We start from the raw sequence: 23353 nt of genomic DNA, 5'->3' as shown, positions 1-23353 counted from the left end.
TAGTCTGAAGTCAGGGAGTCTGATTCCTCCAGCTCCATTTTTTCCCTCAAGATTGCTTTGGCTATTCAGGGCCTTTTGTGTCTCCAGACAAATTTTAAGATTTTTGGTTCTAGTTCTGTAAAAAATGCCTTTGGTAATTTGATAGGGATTACACTGAATCTGTGGATTGCTTTGGGTAGTATAGTCATTTTCACAATATTGATTCTTCCAATCTAAGAACACGGTATATCTCTCCATCTGTTTGTGTCATCTTTGATTTCTTTCATCAGTATCTTATAGTTTTCTGCATACAGGTCTTTTGTCTCCTTTGGTAGGTTTATTCCTAGGTATTTTATTCTTTTTGTTGCAATGGTAAACGGGAGTGTTTCCTTAATTTCTCTTTCAGATTTTTCATCATTAGTGTATAGGAATGCAAGCGATTTCTGTGCATTACTTTTGTATCCTGCTACTCTACCAAATTCATTGATTAGCTCCAGTAGTTTTCTGGTAGCATCTTTAGGATTCTCTCTGTATAGTATCATGTCACCTGCAAACAGTGACAGCTTTACTTCTTCTTTTCTGATTTGGATTCCTTTCATTTCTTTTTCTTCTCTGATTGCTGCAGCTAAAACTTCCAAAACTATGTTGAATAATAATGGTGAGAGTGGACAACCTTGTGTTTTTCCTGATCTTAGAGGAAATGGTTTCAGTTTTCCACCACTGAGAACGATGTTGGCTGTGGGTTTGTCATATATGGCCTTTATTATGTTGAGGTAAGTTCCCTCTATGCCTACTTTCTGGAGGGTTTTTTATCATAAATGGGTGTTGAATTTTGTCAAAAGCTTTTTCTGTATCCATTGAGATGATCATATTGTTTTTCTCCTTCAGTTTGTTAATATGGTGTATCACATTGATTGATTTGCATATATTGAAGAATCCTTGCATTCCTGGGATAAACCCCACTTGATCACAGTGTATCATCCTTTTAATGTGCTGCTGGATTCTGTTTGCTAGTATTTTGTTGAGGATTTTTGCATCTATGTTCATCAGTGATATTGGTCTGTAATTTTCTTTTTTTGTGACATCTTTGTCTGGTTTTGGCATCAGGGTGATGGTGGCCTCGTAGAATAAGTTTGGGAGTGTTCCTCCCTCTGCAATTTTTTTGAAGAGTTTGAGAAGAATGGGTGTTAGCTCTTCTCTAAATGTTTGATAGAATTCACCTGTGAAACCATCTGGTCCTGGACTTTTGTTTATTGGAAGATTTTTAATCACAGTTTTAATTTCCTTACTTGTGATTGGTCTGTCCATATTTTCTGTTTCTTCCTGGTTCAGTCTTGGAAGGTTATACCTTTCTAAGAATTTGTCCATTTCTTCCAGGTTGTCCATTTTATTGGCATAGAGTTGCTTGTAGTAGTCTCTTAGGATGCTTTGTATTTCAGCGGTGTCTGTTGTAACTTCTCCTTTTTCATTTCTAATTTTATTGATTTGAGTCCTCTCCCTCTTTTTCTTGATGAGTCTGGCTAAGGTTTATCAATTTTGTTTATCTTCTCAAAAAACCAGCTTTTAATTTCTTTGATCTTTGCTATTGTTTTCTTTGTTTCTATTTCATTTATTTCTGCTCTGATCTTTATGATTTCTTTCCTTCTACTAGCTTTGGGGTTTTGTTTGTTCTTCTTTCTCTAGTTCCTTTAGGTGTAAGGTTAGACTGTTTATTTGAGATTTTTCTTGTTTCTTGAGCTAGGATTTTATTGCTATAAACTTCCCTGTTAGAACTGCTTTTGCTGCATCCCATAGGTTTTGGATCATCGTGTTTTCATTGTCACTTGTCTCTAGATAATTGTTGATTTCCTCTTTGATTTCTTCAGTGATGTCTTGGTTATTTAGTAGTATATTGTTTAGCCTCCATGTGTTTGTGTTTTTACGTTTTTTTCCCTGTATTGATTTCTAATCTCATAGCGTTGTGGTCAGAAAAGATACTGGATATGATTTCAATTTTCCTAAATTTACTGAGGCTTGATTTGTGACCCAAGATGTGATCTATCCTGGAGAATGTTCCGTGTGCACTTGAGAAGAAAGTGTAATCTGCTGTTTTTGGATGGAATGTTCTATAAATATCAATTAAATCTATCTGGTCTATTGTGTCTTTTAAAGCTTGTGTTTCCTTATTAATTTTCTCTCTGGATGATCTGTCCATTGGTGTAACTGAGGTGTTAAAGTCCTCCACTATTATTGTGTTACTGTTGATTTCCTCTTTTATAGCTGTTAGCATTTAGCCTTATGTATTGAGGTGCTCCTATGTTGGGTGCATAAATATTTACCATAGTTATATCTTCTTCTTGGATTGATCCCTTGATCATTATGTAGTGTCCTTCCTTGTCTCTTGTAACATTCTTTATTTTAAATTCTATTTTATCTGATATGAATATTGCTACTCCAGCTTTCTTTTGATTTCCATTTGCATGGAATATCTGTTTCCATCCCCTCACTTTCAGCCTGTATGTGTCCCTAGGTCTGAAGTGGGTCTCTTGTAGACAGCATATATATGGGTCTTGTTTTTTTTATCCATTCAGTGAGCCTGTGTCTTTTGGTTAGAGCATTTAATCCATTCACATTTAAGGTAATTATCAATATGTATGTTCCTATGACCATTTTCTTAATTGTTTTGGGTTTGTTTTTGTAGGTCCTTTTCTCCTCTTGTGTTTCCCACTTAGAGAAGTTCCTTTAGCATTTGTTGTAGAGCTGGTTTGTTGGTGCTGAATTCTCTTAGCTTTTGCTTCTCTGTAAAGCTTTGGATTTCTCTGTCAAATCTGAATGAGATCTTTGCTAGGTAGAGTAATCATGGTTGTAGTTTCTTCCCTTTCATCACTTTAAATATGTCATGCCACTCCCTTCTGGCTTGTAGAGTTTCTGCTGAGAAATCAGCTGTTAACCTTATGGGAGTTCCCTTGTATGTTATTTGTTGTTTTTCCCTTGTTGCTTTTAATAATATTTCTTTGTCTTCAATTTTTGTTAGTTTGATTACTATATGTCTCGGCGTGTTTCTCCTTGGGTTTATCCTGCCTGGGACTCTCTGCGCTTCCTGGACTTGGGTGGCTATTTCCTTTCCCATGTTAGGGAAGTTTTCAACTATAATCTCTTCAAATATTTTATTGAGTCCTTTCTCTCTCTCTTCTCCTTCTGGGACCCCTATAATGCAAATGTTGGTGCATTTAATGTTGCCCCAGAGGTCTCTTAAGTTATCCTAATTTCTTTTCATTCTTTTTTCTTTATTCTATTCTGTGGCAGTGAATTCCACCATTCTGTCTTCCAGGTCACTTATCTGTTTTTCCACCTCAGTTATTCTGCTATTGATTCCTTCTAGTGTATTTTTCATTTCAGTTATTGTATTGTTCATCTCTGTTCTTTAATTCTTCTAGGTGTTTGTTCTTTAATTCTTCCAGGTCTGTGTTAAACATTTCTTGCATCTTCTCGATCTTTGCCTCCATTCTTTTTCCGAGGTCCTGGATCATCTTCATTATCATTATTCTGAATTCTTTTCTGGAAGGTTGCCTATCTCCACTTCCTTTAGTTGTTTTTCTGGTGTTTTATCTTGTTCCTTCATCTGGTACCTAGTCCTCTGCCTTTTCATTTTGTCTATCTTTCTGTGAATGTGGTTTTCGTTCCACAGGCTGCAGGATTATAGTTCTTCTTGCTTCTGCTGTCTGCCCTCTGGTGGATGAGGCTATCTAAGAGGTTTGTGCAAGCTTCCTGATGGGAGGGACTGGTGGTGGGTAGAGCTGGCTGTTGCTCTGGTGGGCAGAGCTCAGTAAAACTTTAATTCACCTGTCTGCTGATGGTGGGGCTTAGTTTCCTCCCTGTTGGTTGTTTGGCCTGAGGCGACCCAGCACTGGAGGCTACAGGCTCTTTGGTGGGGCTAATAGTGGACTCCAGGAGGGCTCATGCCAAGGAGTACTACCCAGAACTTCTGCTGCCAGCTTCCTTGTCCCCGCAGTGAGCCACAGACACCTCCTGCCTCTGCAAGAGACCCTCCAACACTAGCAGGTAGGTCTGGTTTGGTCTCTTATGGGTCACTGCTCCTTCCCCCCGGGTCCTGATGTGCACACTACTTTGTGTGTGCCCTCCAAGTGTGGAGACTCTGTTTCCCCCAGTCCTGTTGAAGTTCTGCAATCAAATCCCTCTAGCCTTCAAAGTCTGATTCTCTGGGAATTCCTCCTCCCATTGCCGGACCCCCAGGTTGGGAAGCCTGACATGGGGCTCAGAACCTTCACTCCAGTGGGTGGACTTCTGTGGTATAATTGTTCTCCAGTTTGTGAGTCACCCACCCAGCGGTTATGGGATTTGATTTTACTGTGATTGCGCCCCTCTTACCAACTCATTGCAGCTTCTCCTTTGTCTTTGGATGTGGGGTATCTTTTTTGGTGAGTTCCAGTGTCTTCCTGTCGATGATTGTTCAGCAGTTAGTTGTGATTCCGGTGCTCTTGCAAGAGGGAGTGAGCGCACGTCCTTCTACTCCGCGATCTTGAACCAATCTCTCTCTTCTGCCCATTTTTTAATTGGGTTGTTTGTTTGTTTGATGTTAAGTTGTGTGAGTTCCCTTCTGTAAGTAGTTGTGATTTTGGTGTGCCTTTGGGAGGATGTGGGCTCAGGCTCTTCCTACTCCACCATCTTGGCCACATACCAGCAATCTTTTGCAAGTAATGGCATGGACTGGTTTTTGAGAGAAGTTATAGGCATTTGGGGGATTTCAAAACTTCTATTTCACATGAACTCATTAGTCTTTTTTTGGGGGGGGGCTTTTATTATTTAAGGCAGTGGTTCTCAAATTTCAGTGAGAATTTCTTAGAAACCTTGCTAGAAATGACAGATTTCCCTGCTCTACCACCTCCAATCTGGGGTAGAATCCAGGAACATCAATTTAAAGCATGCACAGAAGGTGATCACATGTTGAGAAACACTACTTTAGGAGAAGACTTCCAGATGTAAGCCTGCCTTGACAGAGTAATTAGGGGAGGATATACAATTCCAATTTCATAGAATTGTATTTTTATTTATACAAGGGATTTCATTGAATGCAAAACCAAACGCAATAGGATTTTTAGGTTATCAGGAGACTTTTCTTTTAAATACATTCACAAATCAGAAAAGAAATCTCTCACTGAGTGTTTTCCTGGTTTTGGTTCAAAGCATATGGTCACCCTTCTAAGGGTAAACTTTAGCATGCCAGTTGTTCGGATGAAATGGTAATTGCTGACTCTCCAAATGCCAAGTGTGGGGCTGCTTAAGGCCTTGAACGGTCTGGGCCTGCCACAGAAAGATTCTGGCACTTGGACTATTTTCAGTGTTTTAAAATTCCTGAGTTGTTCTTCGCTGGATAGGTTTGTTTCTAGAAATGGGAACCTCTCCTTGTGAATTAGGACAAGTTAGCCTTCTGCTTGCAGAAGGGTGTGCTTTGGGGCTCTGCCCCTCTTGCCTTTTTTCTAGCAGAGCTGGACCCTCCCAGTGTGGGAATGGTGGCAGAGAGTTGCAGCCAGAGATGGACTCGAGGCGGGGAGGTGACCATTCTTGGCAGATGAGGGAGGGGTATGGAATCCAGGACACTGCAGAGCAACCTTGACCTTTAGGGCTGGACCTGGGCAGGTTTAAGTTTTGACTTTCAGGATGTGGAGACAGAGAATGGGAATCTTTCTTTGGAGAGGCTCCTGGCACTGCAGTAGCAGAGGGGTTGTCCAAGAGGAAAACAGGCAAAGACAGAAAAAAAGAAATGCGGTCAAATTAGAAGAGGAAAAGGGACTGAAGAGGTGAGTATCAGAAGGAGGTAAGCAAATGTGGTTTAGGGGGAAAATTCTGGAGTTAGAGAGGTTTGGGTTTGAATCAGAACTCTACACCTGCTAACTCTGTACACTTGGAAAGGATACTTCACCTTTATAAATCTTAATTTCTGTAAAATAGGGGTAATAATACTACCTACTTATAAATTCTTGTGTGGATTAAAGTAATTCATATGAAGTGCTTAACAGAGCTTATCTGGCATATGGTTACTATTGATTGACTGCTAACTGTTACAACCATAAGCCACCTTCTTGATTTTGCATATAATTGTTATGAACTGACTTCCCAGCTTGGAGTACAACTAAAATCATCTTCCTTAAAAATTTTAAGCACTCGCATGCCTGTCTTTTAGCAGGAAGTCCTGTATCTTCCACTGGAGGTATTTTTTTTTTCCCTTGAATTTTCTAATAACCCCAGAGGCTTACTCAGTCCAAAGGTACAGTCCTGCTTCCAAATGCTAGGCAGAGAGAGGACCCTAGAGTCTCATTGGTCCAGTGATGATGTTGCTGCCCCTGTTTTTGTTGCCATCATATGGTGTCATAGTTGAAAACATGTCTCAAGTAGTTGTGGATTGTTGCCATAACAATGCCCTCACTAGTCTAGAGTTCTCTGTGGTAGATTGTCTTTACCCTCCTTGTGAAAGGATTGTATTTCTCACTCCACTGCTGTCCAGCTTGCCCCTATGACTTGCTTTGGCCAGTGAGATGGAAGTAACATGTGCTGCTTCTAATCAGAAACTTTAAGAGCCATCACTCTCTCTTTTTTTCTTCTGCCACAAAAATGGCAATGTGGGGTTGCTCCTTCACTTTGAGTCCTGGAGTGAAGAGTTTATGGAGCAGAGCTACAGCCAAACCATAGCCAGCATGTAATATGACTAAGACATAAACCTTTACTGTTGTAAGCCACTGAGACTCTGGAGATTTTTGTTACTGTAGTGTAACCTTCTCTAGCTGACTGATATAACCTCTTAGGTCACAGGAGTGTCTCTTATTTAGGTTCTAAAGTTACAGCTCTTTTAGTTCATAATTTGACTCAGGCATTACACCCAAAACACACCACCATGTCAGGATGGCTTGGTTGAGAGGGACCTGCAGCCTCAGCTACATGCTCCACCAAACCCCCCACCTCCCTCCTCCGTGACCACTTAGGCTCTTATCACGAGCTAGATCACCCTCATGATGTGTTCCCCTCTGGGCCCCTTGGTATCCCTTTCTGCTCACAGATTCCAATTGGGGACCTCCCAATATGTCAGTGAGATTGTAATAATGCTCCTGCAAAAGGAACGGGTCAGGGCCTCAATGCCCTTGTCTCCTATGCAGATTTACCACAGTAGATATATCACAGATGTTTGGGAGAGGTAGTCTTTGTCAGGCTACAAGAGTTTGTTACATCTCTTTCCTGTGCACGAGTACTTATTTGCCTTATATTTGTTAAGGGAGGTCACTCAGCTGATTTTTTCCCCACAGTAGGTGCAATCTACCCCAGTGTAGTTTGCTATTCCCACTTCTAACCATAGCAAAAATTGTAGGGTTTTTGAAATTTACATTAGCAGTCCCTCTGTTATATGTAGATGTTATGTGGAGGTCTTATTGAGAGGATCTGGGGGCAGAGGGAAGACGTAAATGAGTCACAATGAGACAGCATCATTTGTCCTACCCCATTCTCCTTTTTCTCCTTCTAAAAACTCCAAAAAATAAGATTAAACTCCGAGAGTTCAAAGAATTACTCTAATGCAAAATGAAAGGAGAGATCACTCAGGTCTTCATATTAACACAACTAGTGAAGGTATGTGAAGGGTCCAAGGTCAGCAGTGGATCTTTTAAGCAGGAAGGAGGAGGGCAGACTTAGCCGGACTCAGGGAGAGGAGCTCTTGATACAGGGAGTGGAGTCCTTTCAGTCACTGGTGTCTGTTCTCCCTCTGCCAGAGGGTGTAAGCAACCAAATAGCATTTTAGAAGTATGTCTCTGGCTGCTCTGGGGGGACTGGATTGGATTAGACAAAGGCAAGAGTAAAGACAAGGAGACTCATTAGCAGGAAGTAGAAAAGATACAAGTTTATTGAATGAATGAATGAATAAATGAATATTAAGATGTGGATTTTATGCTATGGCTTGAGTCCCTACTCTAGCCAAAGGACATTCTCTGCAGTGTGTGTCATGTTCTCTAAGGACTGTGGTGGGTCTTCAGACTTCTGGAAGAGTAAAACCCTTCCCTTACTGCTCTCTTCCACTGACCCTAGGGATCCCCACTCTCTCCCTCCCTGGCAGGTCCCTTTGGCTGTAGTCCCTGAGATTCTATCCTGTTTTTCTTTGAGCAAATTGGCGTTTCTGGAGCTTGATCACCAGCTGGTATTAAGTCTGGTTCTATGCTTTGGCACAATCCTCTTCTTCACCTCTCGTAGTTCTGAGATGTGTCTTGCTTAATAGCATACACTACCTTTTCTCAGAGCCTTTCTGGTTCACGTGATATTTTTAGCCCATCAGAATCCCCACCCCACCCCCTATATCCACATTTGAAGCACAAGCAGATTCCTATGGGTCATGGGTGACAGCCTCCATGCAGAGCCAAGGTTGCTGCCCAAAGCTATGCATCTTCCAGGGGGTAACTTCTCCGCTCAGTCCCTTACTGCTCTTAGGGAACCCGTCACCCAGGTGCCCTGCCCTCAGGGTCCTGCCCTACAGTTTTCCATTCCCAGAATGCTTTCAACATTCAGGAAAAAAAACAAAAACAAAAACTGAGCAGCATCCCCATCCAAGAAAAATGAGGGCGGTCCCTAGCACCCCTCAAAACTAGCTTTTGGAGAATCCAAAACACGCAGATGTCTTTTGCTTTTAATCCAGAAGAAGGAAGGATGATCACAAAGGAAGGCTCAGATCCAAAGTGAATTCTTTTGTCTAGTACATGGTTTATTTTAAATGTGAAAGTTCAAGCTTACAAAAACAAATGGATTGGATTGGGCATTTGTGAATTCTGAAGCATAGACATTTCTCCATGTTTGGAGGATGTGCTCAGATATTTGTTTGTGCAATTTTTGTCATTGTTGAAATAAAAGAGGTACTGAGCCTGAGGAACGTTGCACCCAGAATGATGTGAAAAATAAATAAATGATGCTACAGGTCCCAGAATCCCAAGGAGGGGAAGGAGAGTAAATATGGCCCTGGTTGGTATTATCCTCATATGGCCCCAGGGTACCTGGTTGAAAAACCTCTTTCTGATATATCACACCATAAGTTGGGTAGATTTACTGATTGAACAGAATAAATTGGGCAGGTAAACTGCCGTCAAGAAGACTGACCTACAGAAATGTTCTTCCTGCTTTTCTTCCATTTTTACCTACCTGATTTTGTTAAAATCTCTTTTTATGAACTTGACTTTAGATTGCACTGACTTCATCAGGCAGCTTTGAGAAAGGGATTTCCTGGGGATGAAAATCAAATTCATTGTCAGCAACTGGATTGAAGGAAAGAGCCAGGGCCTTGAGGTGTTCAGGTCCAGCTCTTTCAAAGAGTGGCTGTGTGATTCTGGATAAGGTATTTCATTTCACTCCCTTAACTGGAAAATGCAGACTGAACATTTTTGGGGAATACATTTTGAGAATAAGCGATGGATATAAATTGCCATGTATAGTACCTGGTACAAAGTAAGTCTTGTAAGTCATGATATAACTCAGGATGGAGAAGAAACACTCTGCCTGCTTTGTGGGGGCAAAAGAACAATTAGGAGGCAATTGCATTGATGACATGGCAAGAAATCATGGAGGCCTAGACCAGAGTAGCAGCGGTAGAAGTAGCAAGAAATGGTCAGATTCTGGACATATTTTGAAGATAGAGCCAACAGGATTTTCTGATCAATTCCCTGTAGGGTGTGTGGGGAGCAAGAAGGGGAATCATGAATGAGTCATGTTTTGTGTTTGACCAGCTCGAAGGATGGACTTGCATTTTACTGAGATGGAGAAAGCTGAGGGCAAAGCAGGTCCTGTGGGTTGGATGGGTTAAGTTGGAGCTGACTACGAGACACCCAAGAGGAGTGTTGAGTGGGCAGTTGGATATATGACTTTGGAGTTGGGAGAGAGGTCCAGACTGGACACGAGCATTTGAGAGTCTTCAGAGAGTTTAAATAGGTGGTATTTAAAATCACGAGCTTGAATAAGATCCTCTTGGGAGTGAGTGCAGTTAGAAAAGAATCTAGGTCTGAGAACCAAGCCCTGGAGCCGCCCAGCGTTCCCTATCAGGGAGATGAGGAAGAGCAAATGAACCTCCCCCTCCTTCTCCTCTTCCTCTTTCTTCTTCTTTTGTTGTTATTAAAGGGGACTGTTCTATTTAATTCAGTTAGCCTTCACATGAACAAAACTACTTGCAAGAGTTCTTTTGGGTTTGCTCTTAAAAAGTGATATATGCTCTTCGCAACTTCAAAGTCTTTTAAAAAGGAAAAACACCCAACTCTGGGCTGTGGAAGAGGCCTCGTGGTGCAGGCACCCAACCAGTAAGTCAGTGCATCTGGAGATCAAGTTCCTCTCAGGATTAGTGAAATTGAGCTTTTGTTAGAATTAATTTAATGGTGCAATGTCAACTTGCAAACCTCAAAAATCCTTTTATGCTTCACATCTCTTTCCCTTTTTCATTAAAAAAATCCAAAACCCATACCTATGTGAAGCCAGTAAGGACAATCTGAGAAAGTTTGGCTCTTCCTTTGGTGAGATAAACAATCTGTTGTATCATGGCACCAGCACAGAAATCCTGTGTTTGAAGAACACGCTGAGACTGCAGAGTTACTCAGGATAGTTTAGGGGAGGGCAAGGTAGGGATAGCTCAATTTTTGTGATAAGGATCTGGGTGTCTCAGTGGACAATGGGTTTTCGATGAGCCAAGAATGACTTGGTTGTTACAAGAGCCAACACAATTGTAGATTGAATTCAAAGAGGTCCTGGCCATAGGAAATGAGAATCCCCTGAATAAAGAGGCTGCTGGTTGGTTGATGCCAGTATCTGGCTCTAAAAAGGGCCACTGTATTTAACGCATGGCCCCAGCTCTGACTCTTAGACCAGAGAGCGATACCTCCTCCAAAGGTAGCTAATGACTTAGGACACTTGGCTTAAACAGACAAGCTAGGCCAGTCAGATGTTCTTGAAAATCTGAAACAAGACACTTGTCAGGTGGTTGGGGGAAGGAAACAGCTGGAGCTGAGAGGCCATGTGAGCCACAGCAAGGGAAAAGTCCAGAAAAAGCAAGGCTAGAGAGAGGAGAAGGAGGAGGGAGCAGATACACAGAGAGAAGGAGAGAGAAGGAGAGAGGGGGGTGAGAGGGAGACAAGACAGGCAGAGAGAGAGGGTTACATGGCCTGAGGGAGACAGAAGGATAGAGACATTAAGACAGACAGACAGAGTAGGGACCTCAGGTCCTGACAGCTTTCTGCTGCCTTGAGGTCTGGGTATGCTTCCTTAGGTTTTGGGGGGGTTCAGTTATCACTGGCACAGCCCCCTTTATGCTTGAGCCAGACAGGGGGGTTTCTGTTCTTTGCCACTTAGAGAGTCCTACACTAGGGCCCCTGTCTTTGAGGACCTCAAAATTAGGTAGGGGAGGCAGAAAAGTCCCAACAACAAGTGACAGATGTCTAATATCGAGTTTCTCTTTGGTGTGCTCCAGCATTCCCGTGGGCTATGAATGGGAAAGAGTAAGGCTGAGATACTGATTCCTCTCAGCTCTTTGAGTGTGTTGGTGGGGTCTGGGGCCACCATAATCCCCAAATGACCACTGGCAGCCATGAACAACTTTGTCCATTTACACCCGTGTACAAGTATGTAAGCCATGGAAAGCTCTGCTCTGATGGATGTGTGAGCACAGGGTCCAGGGGAGCCCAGAGGAGGAGACAGACTCAGCCAGACTTCTCCAAAGAGCGGTACCGCCTTCTCTGAAATCCTCCCCGGTCCTCTACCCCCTTTTGGGATATCTAAGATCACCCTGGTATCATAGTCCATTCTTACACACATCCTCCTTCCCTTTTCCACCCACCCATGTCAGCACATAGTTGCTGAGTGCATGATGAAATGAGCCTCATCGCCATCACATCCAAGACCTCACCAAACCCCATAATTAACCCCTGCAAATTGACTTCTGATTCCACTTATTGACATGGCCCTCCCAAATGTCCAGTAGCTTGTTCACGATCTTCACCTTTGACTTAAAGGTCTCCTAGAGATCCATATTTCTAAAATCTATGCCACCCGTCTGGACCTCTCTCAAGCAACAATCCTTGCAATCCCGTATTTCTAACCATCTTCTGGGCATCTCCACTTGGGCATCTCCATTTGATTGCCTGCATCCAGGCATCCCAGCAGCATCTCACACTGAACTCATCTTTCTTAACCAGTGAGCGCCTGCTCCTGGCTGCCCTTTGGCATTAGCATTTCTCTACCTGTCCAGGGGCAAAACACTGGAGTCACCCGATCTCTTCTTTCAATCCCCCACATGCAGTTAGGTCACAAATTTATTGAGTCTATGTCTTTCTGCCCACCCTCATCACTGCTGTTACCACTTCTGTGCAGAGCTTCACATGTCCAGCTGTCCATGTGTCATCTCCACTGGGATGTTTCATAGTCATCTAAAACTTAACATGTCCAAAATGGGACTCTTGAGTCTATTACTCCGGTCCCCCAGTTCACTTTCCCATCTCTATAAATGACTCTATTATATATCCATTTGCTCAACCTGGTCATCCTAGACATCTTCTTCTCTCTCTCTCGAGCCACATCTTTATGGGGTGTTTCAGGAGCACACAGGCTAATTAATGTTTACCCCAGCCACCCCACCATAGCCATGTGTTGTTCAAATATTGAGGTACTTCCCTGTCAGTTGGTAAACAGCTCCTGCCCCGAGACCCCTGACTGCTCCCCCACCACCCCAGTTGCCCTGGACTCCCCCGCACAGAATTCCCTGGATCTCCCCATGATCTGGCAAGAGAAGAATTCGTGCCTGGAACTGCAGGGGACCTCTAGGACCCAGCAACTCCAGCAAGACAGTCATTGGTACCTATTTTAATTGGCCAGCCTGTGGGCCATGACAGGTCTTTAGAAGATAATCCCCAGTGTTACCCGTTTTGAAGAAGAGGAAACTGACACTGGAGAGATTAATTTATTTCCCCACAGTTCCTTGGAATCCATCTGGCTCCAAAGGACTTTTATCACTAATCTCCTGACTGGTCCCCCTGTCCTAGAAGAATCTTCCCAAAGCCTAGCTCTCATCATGCACTGGTCCTGCTTAGAAACCTCCTGGGGTCCCAACCCCAGTTTGGAGTTAAGTCCAAACTCAAGCCTAGGGTTCAAGGTTCCCTCGTAGTCTGACCGTCTCAGCCCAGCCCCATGACAGAACCCCTGCCACGGCAGCCCTGAGCACTTTCCCACTGCCACGCTTAGGCCCACACCACTTACTTCTCTAGGGATACCATCCCAGACCCACTCTCCACATCTTGAAACCTTGACCTGTGTGGGTGCATGACTGCCTCAAATGCCCACTCCTCTAGAATCGAACCTTCCTTAATGCCCCCACGTCTTCTTCCTTGGAATGCCTGCAGCCCTTTGTTCAAGTTCAATGAGCCCAGCCCAGCCCATCCATGGTACTCGCCACATTCTTCCTTAGAGAAGAGTTTTACTCTAACGCCTCCTGTAAGCATACCGACAGACAGTTTGCAAACCACTTTTACACACCCTTTAGTCATAGATGTTACTTACTTTCTTGACTCTTATACCATAAGCTCCTGGAGGTCAGGAGTCACGTTTTGCTCACCTCTGCAACCTCACTGCCTAGCAGAGGCCCACGCACAGGGTATGTGCACAGTGCATGTTCTTGAAGCAAATGGGTAAGTCATGCTCTGGAGGCCGAGTGGAGAAAGTGGAGGACAATTTTTCCAGTGGTTGTTCCCTCCAGGGCTGGCCTAATGCAGTCAGGATACCAAGATCTTTTCTCTCCCCAGCGCACCCTGGGACCACTTGTGAATTCTTACTTTATTCATGGGTTATAATCCTTTATTATCATTAGTTACTTTGATGCTCATATTGCCTCAGATTTCGCCAGTGAGAGCCCCTTCAAGTGGTCCTCTGTACTTTTGACATGTCACCATCATTCTTGAAGCAGTTCCTTACTTTTGGGCACAGTAAGATGTTCCAGGCTCATCTTGAACTTTCCCATCCCAGCCCTAGAATAACCCACTTCTCCAAGGAGCCCTGGATCCTTTTACTGGTGAATGGTATTTATAAACCAAAATTTGTGTGCAAAGTATGTTCATTGCTACTGGAGCATCGTTATTTCCAGGCCTCTCAGTGGACAGAGCTAGAAAATAGATACATGCCATGAACACACACATCTGTATATATGTATATAAATGTAAATAAATATGTTTACATGTACATGCCCATATACATATCTACCCATCCATTCATCCGTCCATCCATCCGTCCAGTTTATTCCAATACTATAATTCCAACACAGCACTGCATGGTTTATTCTATTTTCTCTCCTTTCCATATTTGTCATTCCCTCCTTTGACAGTGAGAAACTTGACTCTCATTATTTACAATGTATTTACTAATTTAGTTAATCCTAGAAGGCACAGAAAGCACTTCGAGAATTGCTAATCCATATGTCTATGAAAAAGAAGTCTACTCAGTATTTGTTTACAGCTCTTTTTTCCCTTTAGCCGGAAGAAGGCATTTAGTCCAAATGCTGTGTACAAAAGTTACATGAGGTAGTTCCTTGCCAGCCCTTTCTGCCCACAGATTTTAATCACCCCCTTGACTCCATATCTCATTTCTGTCCTTGTCACACCTGGCTTTTGAAGTCCAGAGCCTCTCAGGGGCACCAGAGCGGCTGAGCCCCCTTCTCTGGGGGTTGTCCAGGGTCCCAGCTTCATTAGGCAGCCGTCCTCCATCCTCTTGCCAGTTCCAGAAGTGTGTGCACTCATGCCCCGCCCCATCCCCTTTATGGCTAAGGATTTGTTCCTTTTTAAGGCTTCCTTTGTTATTATTTTAATGGGATCCTGGGAGGGAGAGGAGACACCTTATGTTCCCAGTCTGCACTCTTGAACTTGACATCCAGGGACTCTAGAGTCACAAAGATGTGGGTTCACAGATTGTGAGGCACTAGCAGCCTACTTGACCTCTCCATGTCCCAGATCCCTCATCTAGGACTCGGGGATGAGAAGCCCTACATCACGTGGATTTGGTGAGGACTGACTAGACCTTATATGTAAAGTAGCCAACACAGTGCCCGGCACCATATTCAGTAAACAACCCCTGTCATTGTCACCTTCATTGACACCTGGATGCCATTCCTGCCGATTCGGCCACTCATCTGTTCGCTTCCTCATCTGGGGCCTCTTAAGTGCTGGGTATTGCGCAGAGTCCCTAAGTATAAAAGGGGTGAGGAGGCCAACACTGCCAGGGCGGTTATCCCAACAGCCAGTCCCTGAGCTGGCAGTGTTCTTGGCAAGCTGCTGCTTCTCCTGGCTTGGTCTCCCTCAGCCCCAGGACGTGCTTTTGGCCTGGGATTTTTAAACTTTTTCCCTGGCCTTGAGTCAGAGGGCCTGTGGGGAGAGCTTCCCCCAGCTGTGCGCCAGTGCGCCTCAGCTGGCCCACCTCTTTGATGCTGAGGACACACGATTGTCTCTGATGGGATGGAGTGATGAGCTGGAGATTTTGGTAGAGTGAGGTCAAATCCCTGTGTGGCTCCAGGAACGAGGATAAATATAGCCCGAGTAATTGCTCGTGATCTTTTAAGGATTAAAAGTCAGCTTTCAGGCAAGCTGTGAAGTTCCATGACCAAGACAGCAAGAGACTCAGTGCCTTTTTTAGAGCTGTGGTCAGCACTCCTTGTGCACTGCTGGGTCCCAGGCCTCCAAACGCTGTTTCCATATAAGTAAGGGGTCACCTCCACTGGTCTACACCCCATGAGGGCAGGGATGGCTCTGAAGTGTCCCTACCACATCCCATCAGCCAACCCGAGTGTGGCACACTCATTAAACATTTTAAATGAATATACGAGCTATGAGAAGGCTATATTTTTAAAATAAGCTTTAGAATAAGATCTGTAGTCCAGTTAACAATAACGTACCAATGCCCACTTCCTGGTTTTCGTATCAAACAACAGCCATATACGATCTCACCACTGGGGGAAGCTGGGTGAAGGTACATGAGACTCTTTGTACTATTCTTGCAACTTCCTGTGTGTCTGTAAGTATTCCAAAATAAAAAGTAAAAAAACAAAAATAACCTTTAATCAGGCTCATGCCAATACTCTGACATTTGGGGGAAGCAGTGCTGGAAGATGAATTGATTAAATCCCTCTTTCCAGCAATGCTTGTTTTTCATTACTATTTTTGAATGCAAACACATGACTTATTCATATGATTCAAAACTTTAAATGTATAAAGAAGATATACAGTGGATACTCTTTGCCCCAGCCACTTAGATTCCCTCCCCATAGGCAACTAATGTTAATGTTATTTGTTTCTTGTGCTAATTTTAGCAAGATTGTGTGCACACACACACATATGTACTTGTGAGTATGTGTGAATATGAGCATATTTGTGTGCATGTATATATATCTATACTGTCCCGTTATCTTACTTTTTCCACTTAACCATGTGATCTTGGGGGCTTTCCATGTCACTACACAAAGAGCTTTCTCATCCTTTGTTGTGGCTATACCCATCACCTTTTATGGCCCCCAGTTGGTGGACATTTATGTTGTTTCCAATCCTTTTGCTTTTATAGACAAAGCTGCAATGAATAATAGTGTTCGTTTGTCATTTCCCAAGTGTGGGAGTGTGTCTGTAGAATAAATTCCTAGATGTGGAATTGGGTCAAAGCATACGAGCCTTATAATTTTGATCATGCTAAATTGTCTTCTATAGAGCATGCTCCATTTCACACGCCCATCAGTAATGTGTTTTGTGAAATGCTTGTGTTAATGCAATGATTTTAAAAGTTATTTGGTGACCCCTTTGTGAAAGCTATGGGCCTGTACCCAAGAAAAACAGAAATCACACAGTGTGGTTTTTTTTTTTTGTTTTTTTAAAATTTTTTGGCTGCGTTGGATCTTCGTTGCTGTGCGCGGGGTTTCTCTGGTTGAGGCGAGCAGCAGCTACTCTTCATTGTGGTGCACGGGCTTCTCATTGTGGTGGCTTCTCTTGCTGCGGAGCACGGGCTCTAGGCACGTGGGCTCCCGTAGTTGTGGCTCGCGGGCTCTAGAGCGCAGGCTCAGTAGTTGTGGCGCACGGACTTAGTTGCTCCGCGGCATGTGGGATCTTCCTGGACCAGGGATCGAACTCGTGTCCCTTGCATTGGCAGGCGGATTCTTAACCACTGTGCCACCAGGGAAGTCCCCACACAGTGTTTTGCATACAATTTCAGTTGGCTCAGAAACCCCTGAAGGCTATCCATAAACCCTAATTTAAGAAACCCTGGCTGAAGAGGAGGAAGTATGGCACAGAGGGGAGAGCTTTAGGGCCAAACCACGTAAGTTCACCTCTTAGCTCTACCACTTACTGGCTGTGGACACATCAGAGAAGTCTTTTTGCCTCTTCAAGTCTCAGTTTCCTTTCCAAAAGAATGGTATAATAATTCTATTTCATAGGGCATTTATGAGGGTACATGCTTTTATGTAGAGGTACATGCTTATATGTATCTAATATAGTGGTTGGAATATAGTAGGTGCTCAACATACAGTCTGTATACACACATACAGACACATAGAAACACACACAGAGACACAGACACACACACACCCTCCCTCACATGCACACGAAGCCTTCAGTTCCATTTCTTTGTTTTTTGGGGTTTTTTTGGCTGTGTTGGGTCCTCGTTGCTGCGCATGGGCTTTCTCCAGTTGCAGCGAGCAGGGGCCACTCTTCCTTGCGGTGTGTGGGCTTCTTATTGCAGTGGCTTACTCTTGTTGTGGAGCACAGGCTCTAGGCACGTGGGCTTCAGTAGTTGTGGTGCACGAGCTTAGTTGCTCCGTGGTATGTGGGAACTTCCCAGGCCAGGGATCGAACCTGTGTCCCCTGCATTGTCAGGCAGATTCTTAACCACTGCGCCACCAGGGAAGTCCCTTCAGTTCCATTTCAACCTGCTTCTAGTTGTCTTTGTAGTATTTGCTGCTAGATTCACAAAATCAACTTTTGGAGCATCATTCACTAAAGTGGGGTCTTTGGACTAACTACATAAGAATCACCTGAGGGCCTTAATTAAAATATAGATTCCTGGGTCCCACTTTAGATTCACAGGATTAGAATTTCTGGAAGAGGGGTCCAGAGAACTTCACACTTGGGGGTTCTATTGCACAATGAAGTTGGAGACACAGCACTAAAGAGTTTGGTAAATTCCTTCTATTCCCTATACCTGCAATTCTAGTAGTTACCACCATGTGGCTTTACCAGGGGGGCCTGTTCCCCGCAGATGTATAGGGTAGATGCCTGAGAGAAAGCGTGACTAGTAACCAGGAGAGTCGCCTCTGGTTCCATCTGCAAAAATACAGTTATTTATGGGTGTGACAGACGGCATGCACTGCAGTCTCGTCAGGAATCTCTCTCATAACAAGCAGGGAGGAGAGACAGTCCAGGACTGGATGCCCATGGAAGGGGCTGGGATGGAAGCCCGGTGGGCCAGGTTTGCCAGAGAAAGCCTGCCATGGCTGGGGTGACTGACCCATGACCAGGAGCTGGGGATAAGGACTGTGTACAGCCAGCTGTCACCAGGAGGCCTTGAGGCCACAAGCCTTGAAGCACCAACCCCTAGAGCTCTCAGCATGACAGGTGAATGCTTTATGAAGTGGCAAGTGATGGCCCATGGCTAGAATTGCCAGATTTAGCAAATAAAAATACAGGATGAGCAGTTAAATTAGAATTTCAGATTAAAAAACATATTTTCTTTTAGATATACAGATTGCCCACAAACACATGACAAGATGCTCAACATCACTAATCTTAGAGAAATGCAAATCAAAACTACAATGAGGTATCACCTCACACCGGTCAGAATGGCCATCATCAAAAAATCTACAAACGATAAATGCTGGAGAGGGTGTGGAGAAAAGGGAACCCTCTTGCACTGTTGGTGGGAATGTAAGTTGGTACAGCCACTGTGGAGAACAGTATGGAGGTTCCTTAAAAAACTAAAAATAGAACTACCATATGACCCAGCAATTCCACTACTGGGCATATACCCTGAGAAAACTATAATTCAAAAAGAGTCATGTACCACAATGTTCATTGCAGCTCTATTTACAATAGCCAGGACGTGGAAGCAACCTAAGTGTCCATCGACAGATGAATGGATAAAGAAGACGTGGCACATACATACAATGGCATATTACTCAGCCATAAAAAGAAATGAAATTGAGTTATTTGTAGTGAGGTGGATGGACCTAGAGACTGTCATACAGAGTGAAGTAAGTCAGAAAGAGAAAAACAAATACCGTAGGCTAACACATATATATGGAATCTAAAAAAAAAAAAAAAAGGTTCTGAAGAAACTAGGTCAGGACAGGAATAAAGACGCAGACGTAGAGAATGGACTTGAGGACACGGGGAGAGGGAAGGGCAAGCTGGGACAAAATTAGAGAGTGACATTGACATATATACACTACCAAATGTAAAATAGATAGCTAGTGAGAAGCAGCCGCACAGCACAGGGAGATCAACTCGGTGCTTTGTGACCACCTAGAGGGGTGGGATAGGGAGGGTGGGAGGGAGACGCAAGAGGGAGGAGATATGAGGATATACGTATATGTATAGCTGATTCACTTTGTTATAAAGCAGAAACTAACACACCATTGTAAAGCAATTATACTCCAATAAAGATGTTAAAAAAAATAAAAATAAAAATAAAAATCATATTTTTTAATATAAGTATGTCTCGTGGACTTCCCTGGTGGCACAGTGGTTGGGAATCCGCCTGCCAATGCAGGGGACACGGGTTCAAGCCCTGGTCCGGGAAGATCCCACATGCCACGGAGCATTTGAGCCTGTGTGCCACAACTACTGAGCCTGTGCTCTAGAGCCCGTGAGCCACAACTACTGAAGCCCGCATGCCTAGAGCCCGTGCTCCGCAACAAGGGAAGCCACCGGAATAAGAAGCCCGTGACCTGCAATGAAGAGTAGCCCCTGCTTGCCACGACTAGAGAAAGCCCACACGCAGCAATGAAGACCCAACGCAGCCAAAAATAAATAAATAAATAAAAATAAGTATGTCTTGTGCAATATTTGGGACATACTTATACTGAAAGATAAGTGTTGTTTATCTGAAATTCAGATTTATGTAGGTGTCCTGTATTTTATCTGACAACCCTACTCAGGGCTTCTCTGAGCTGCCTCTAACTGCAGAAGAGGGCTGGAGCCCATATGTGACTGGCTCAGGGCCCGCAGCGCCACGATCTTTCTCGAGGGTGTACTGCACCCAAGGTGATGAGGAGTGAGTCAGGGCAGGGTGTGGACTTCCAGGAGAGAGGCAGCCCTTCCTCACCTGTGTCCAGGCAGGAAACTAATTTCTGTTGATCAGCAAGTGTGAGGTGCTGGCACTCTGCTAAGCCCTTCAATATTATCTCATTGAATCTTCCTGCAACCCTAGGAGTTAGCACGTGTGATCACTATGATTCCCACTTTAGAGATGAGGAGGCTGCTGAGTCTCCACGAGGTTAAGAGCACAGGACTGTTAAGTGGAAGAGAAGGAATTGGAGCCCCGGGGCTGGTGCCAGGTCTGGGATTAGCTCATCTTCCAGGCCCTTCTCTCTGTTAATCCCAAGGGCTTAAGGTGGGGAGCGGCCTCCACCTCCGAATCCCTGGGACAGGAAATGTTCCCAGTTTCCCTGGCACTGGGCCAGGGTCTTGTCCAGGCTCACATGCTTGCTGGAGACTCCAGGCTGGGAGACAGATCTGCCGAGTTCCCCTGGTCCCCGTCTGGCGGGGACATGCCCAGGGGCATGAGCTGCCCGTGGGCACTGCCCTCCGCTGTGCCGGTGCCCGTGGGAGGGGCCCAGGGCCAGCTGCTGCCTCCCAGGCCCAGCCTGCGCTGAGCCCCGGGTGGCCTGGCCAGCTTCCCTACCGTTAGCCCCCTGAGCCAGGCCAGAGGGGTCCCTGAGGAGCTCTGGGCTCTAAGTCCCAGCCCCTCTCCAAGGAGGCGGGCAGCGGGGCTCGGCAGCCAGAGGCTTCTCAGCTCTGAGCTCTGGAGCCAGATGTAACATTGACCTTAAATGGTAAAAGCTCCCCAGAGTGAAGAGAGGCTGGCCGGAGGAGGAAAGGGGAATAACTCAGTTTTAGGTAAGTCGTTGCTATCTCCAAGAATAACCTGCCTCTTCAGCTGGGAGCAAGGGAACACTTCTCCTCCTTAAAGGTACAGGGTGCTGGGATGGGGGCGCCTGACTTTAACTTTCCAGGGGAGTTGGCTTGGTCGGATGGCGTTTCAGCTGAGTATTTTTATTGTTGCTGTCATAATTTTCAAATAAGAAGTGAATCTTGCCCGTCCTAACTTAACTAAATTGTGCTCCTTTTGCTTGCTGTTGGAAAGCATGCACAGGTTAGGGTGAAAATGTGGGTTCTGACTGGGGATCCGCAACCCCAGATTTCCTGTGGGCCCCTTTGGAGCAATAGAGGGTCCCCAGATTACATAAGCCGGCTGGTCAGGGCTTTCCCCACACCGCCTGCTACGCCTTCCCCAGCCCTGCTCTGTGCTTCCTTATGCCTCTCTCTGCCCCCCACTCCCACCCTGTGCCACCCGCCCCGTGTCCACCTGGGACCTTGTGCTGGCCCAGCCCTGTCTCCCTCCCTGACCTGCCCCTGCTTCTGTCCCTGCACTTCCCATCCTGTGTTCTGGTCACAGCCCCTGTTTTTATCCCTGTCCCCATCTCTCCTGTCTCCAGCTTTGCCCCTGTGCTCCTTCCCTGCACCCTCAAGGGGTTGCCTGTGCCTTGTCTGTGCCCCTAGCCTGCACACCTCCAGGAGCTCGGAATCAGAGCTATTCCTAGAGTGAGCGGCATCCGGGCTGCCTTTCTCCAAAGGAAAGGCCAGTGGAAGCCAGAGTCCAGAGAGGGCCCCAGTTGTCTGCTCCCTCCTGCCCAGTAAACGGCTGTAAAAGCCTGGAGATGCTCTGCAGATTGAGTAAATACAGTGCGGGATCTGGGACCCCTGGCTGGCGCTCCCACCTCCCAGAGCTTGGCAGCTGCTGCTTTTTTAACACTCACGCTTCAGGCTGCTCTTTGAGGGTCTCGGGGGAAGTAAAGCAGCCCATGGGTCTTCTACAGGAAAAAGGAAGCCGCTTCCCAGGGCTGTTAGGCTGGGAGCACTAGGGAGCCAGACCTGCCAAGGGGTCTGTTGTCCCCACCAGGGGGCAGTGACGTGCTGGTGAGACAGGTGGACTCTGGACAGCCCCTCAGCCGTCCTCTCTGTGGCTTGGCAGTCAGCAGAGGGACAGTTTGATGAGGAGGAACAGAGGCCCAGGTGGGTGGGGAGGAGAGACTTAGGAGCCCCCAGACTCTGCTCTTTGAGCTCTTTGAGGCAGGGGGACGGAGATAGAGAACTCAGTTCTCTTGTAGTAAAAGCAAAAGGAAGCAGGAGAGAAAATGGATATGAATTGACTTTGTGCCAGGGTCTGTGCTAGAACTGTTATTGAATTTAATCCCTGTGGTAGAGATGAGGACATTGTGGTTGAAAGAGGTAAAGCAATATGCTTAAGGGAGCACAGTCTGTAGGTGGTGAGCAGGGATTCCAGCTCAGGCCAGCTTGGTCCAAAGTGGGCACTTCCAGTGTTAGATGCCACCCTGCCGCTAGGTAGTAACCAGGGTCTCGGGCAGTTATTGAGCATCACAGTCCAAATGATGGGAGAATCAGGGAGATTGCATTTGCCCCATGAACCTTGGAGGCCAGACCCTGAATTCAGGTGACAGCCCAGGGCAGCCTCACTGGTTGAGATGCAGAGGCAACACGAGTCCGTGACCTTGGACACACCCTGCCTTCTCTGCGAGGGCCTTCCCCATGGGAGAAGGAAAACAGGTCAGCCAGACAGACAGAAAACCTCTCTGCTAATCGGCTACAGATGTAAAACAGAGTTAGAGAAAGCTGGGCTTAATCACCTCTCATTACTTTCTTCCCAGTACTTTTAAATTTATAATTCTTAGTCAGAGTTTTTCCTTGGTAATAAAAGTAATGTGTATTCTTTGCTAAACTTTCTTGGAAAATACAGAAATAAGTATAAGTAAGAAATTCAGAAATAAACATAAAGAAATAAAAGTTCCCTCTGGAATCATATCACTCAGAGATAAATATTGTTAGTATTATGGTGTGTTTCTTTCTTTATATTTCTCTATATTTTATAAAACTAGGGCCTTACCATGTGTGGTTTTGTAGTCTGATTAAAAAAATTTTTTTTAAAGGGAATTCCCTGGCAGTCCAGTGGTTAGGACTCGGCACTCTCACTGTGGTGGCCTGGGTTCAATCCCTGGTAGGGGAACTAAGATCCTGCAAGCCGCAAGGTGCAGCCAAAAAAAAAAAAATTTTTTTTTAAAGAC

At 45.0% G+C, this 23353-nt stretch overlaps 1 protein-coding gene across 4 annotated transcripts in view; it reads left to right on the top strand.

The window, feature by feature from the left end:
* Positions 1-20992: 20992 nt before the first annotated feature.
* Positions 20993-23353, top strand: part of IRAG1 (inositol 1,4,5-triphosphate receptor associated 1) — a 120160-nt gene continuing 117799 nt past the window's right edge. For 3 of the 4 annotated variants that reach the window (XM_061201453.1, XM_061201452.1, XM_061201456.1), the window contains exon 1: positions 20993-21110. In XM_061201453.1, the coding sequence (XP_061057436.1) occupies positions 21044-21110 (67 nt within the window). In that variant the 5' untranslated portion in view covers positions 20993-21043. Of the gene's footprint in view, positions 21184-23353 lie in introns of all 4 variants that reach the window. The other variant, XM_061201455.1, reaches the window with a different exon arrangement.

The sequence above is a fragment of the Eubalaena glacialis genome, chromosome 10 (genome assembly GCF_028564815.1).
Source record: "Eubalaena glacialis isolate mEubGla1 chromosome 10, mEubGla1.1.hap2.+ XY, whole genome shotgun sequence".
NCBI lineage: Eukaryota > Metazoa > Chordata > Mammalia > Artiodactyla > Balaenidae > Eubalaena > Eubalaena glacialis.
Note: the sequence above shows the minus strand (reverse complement) of the source record. Positions and strands in the feature narration are given on the sequence as shown.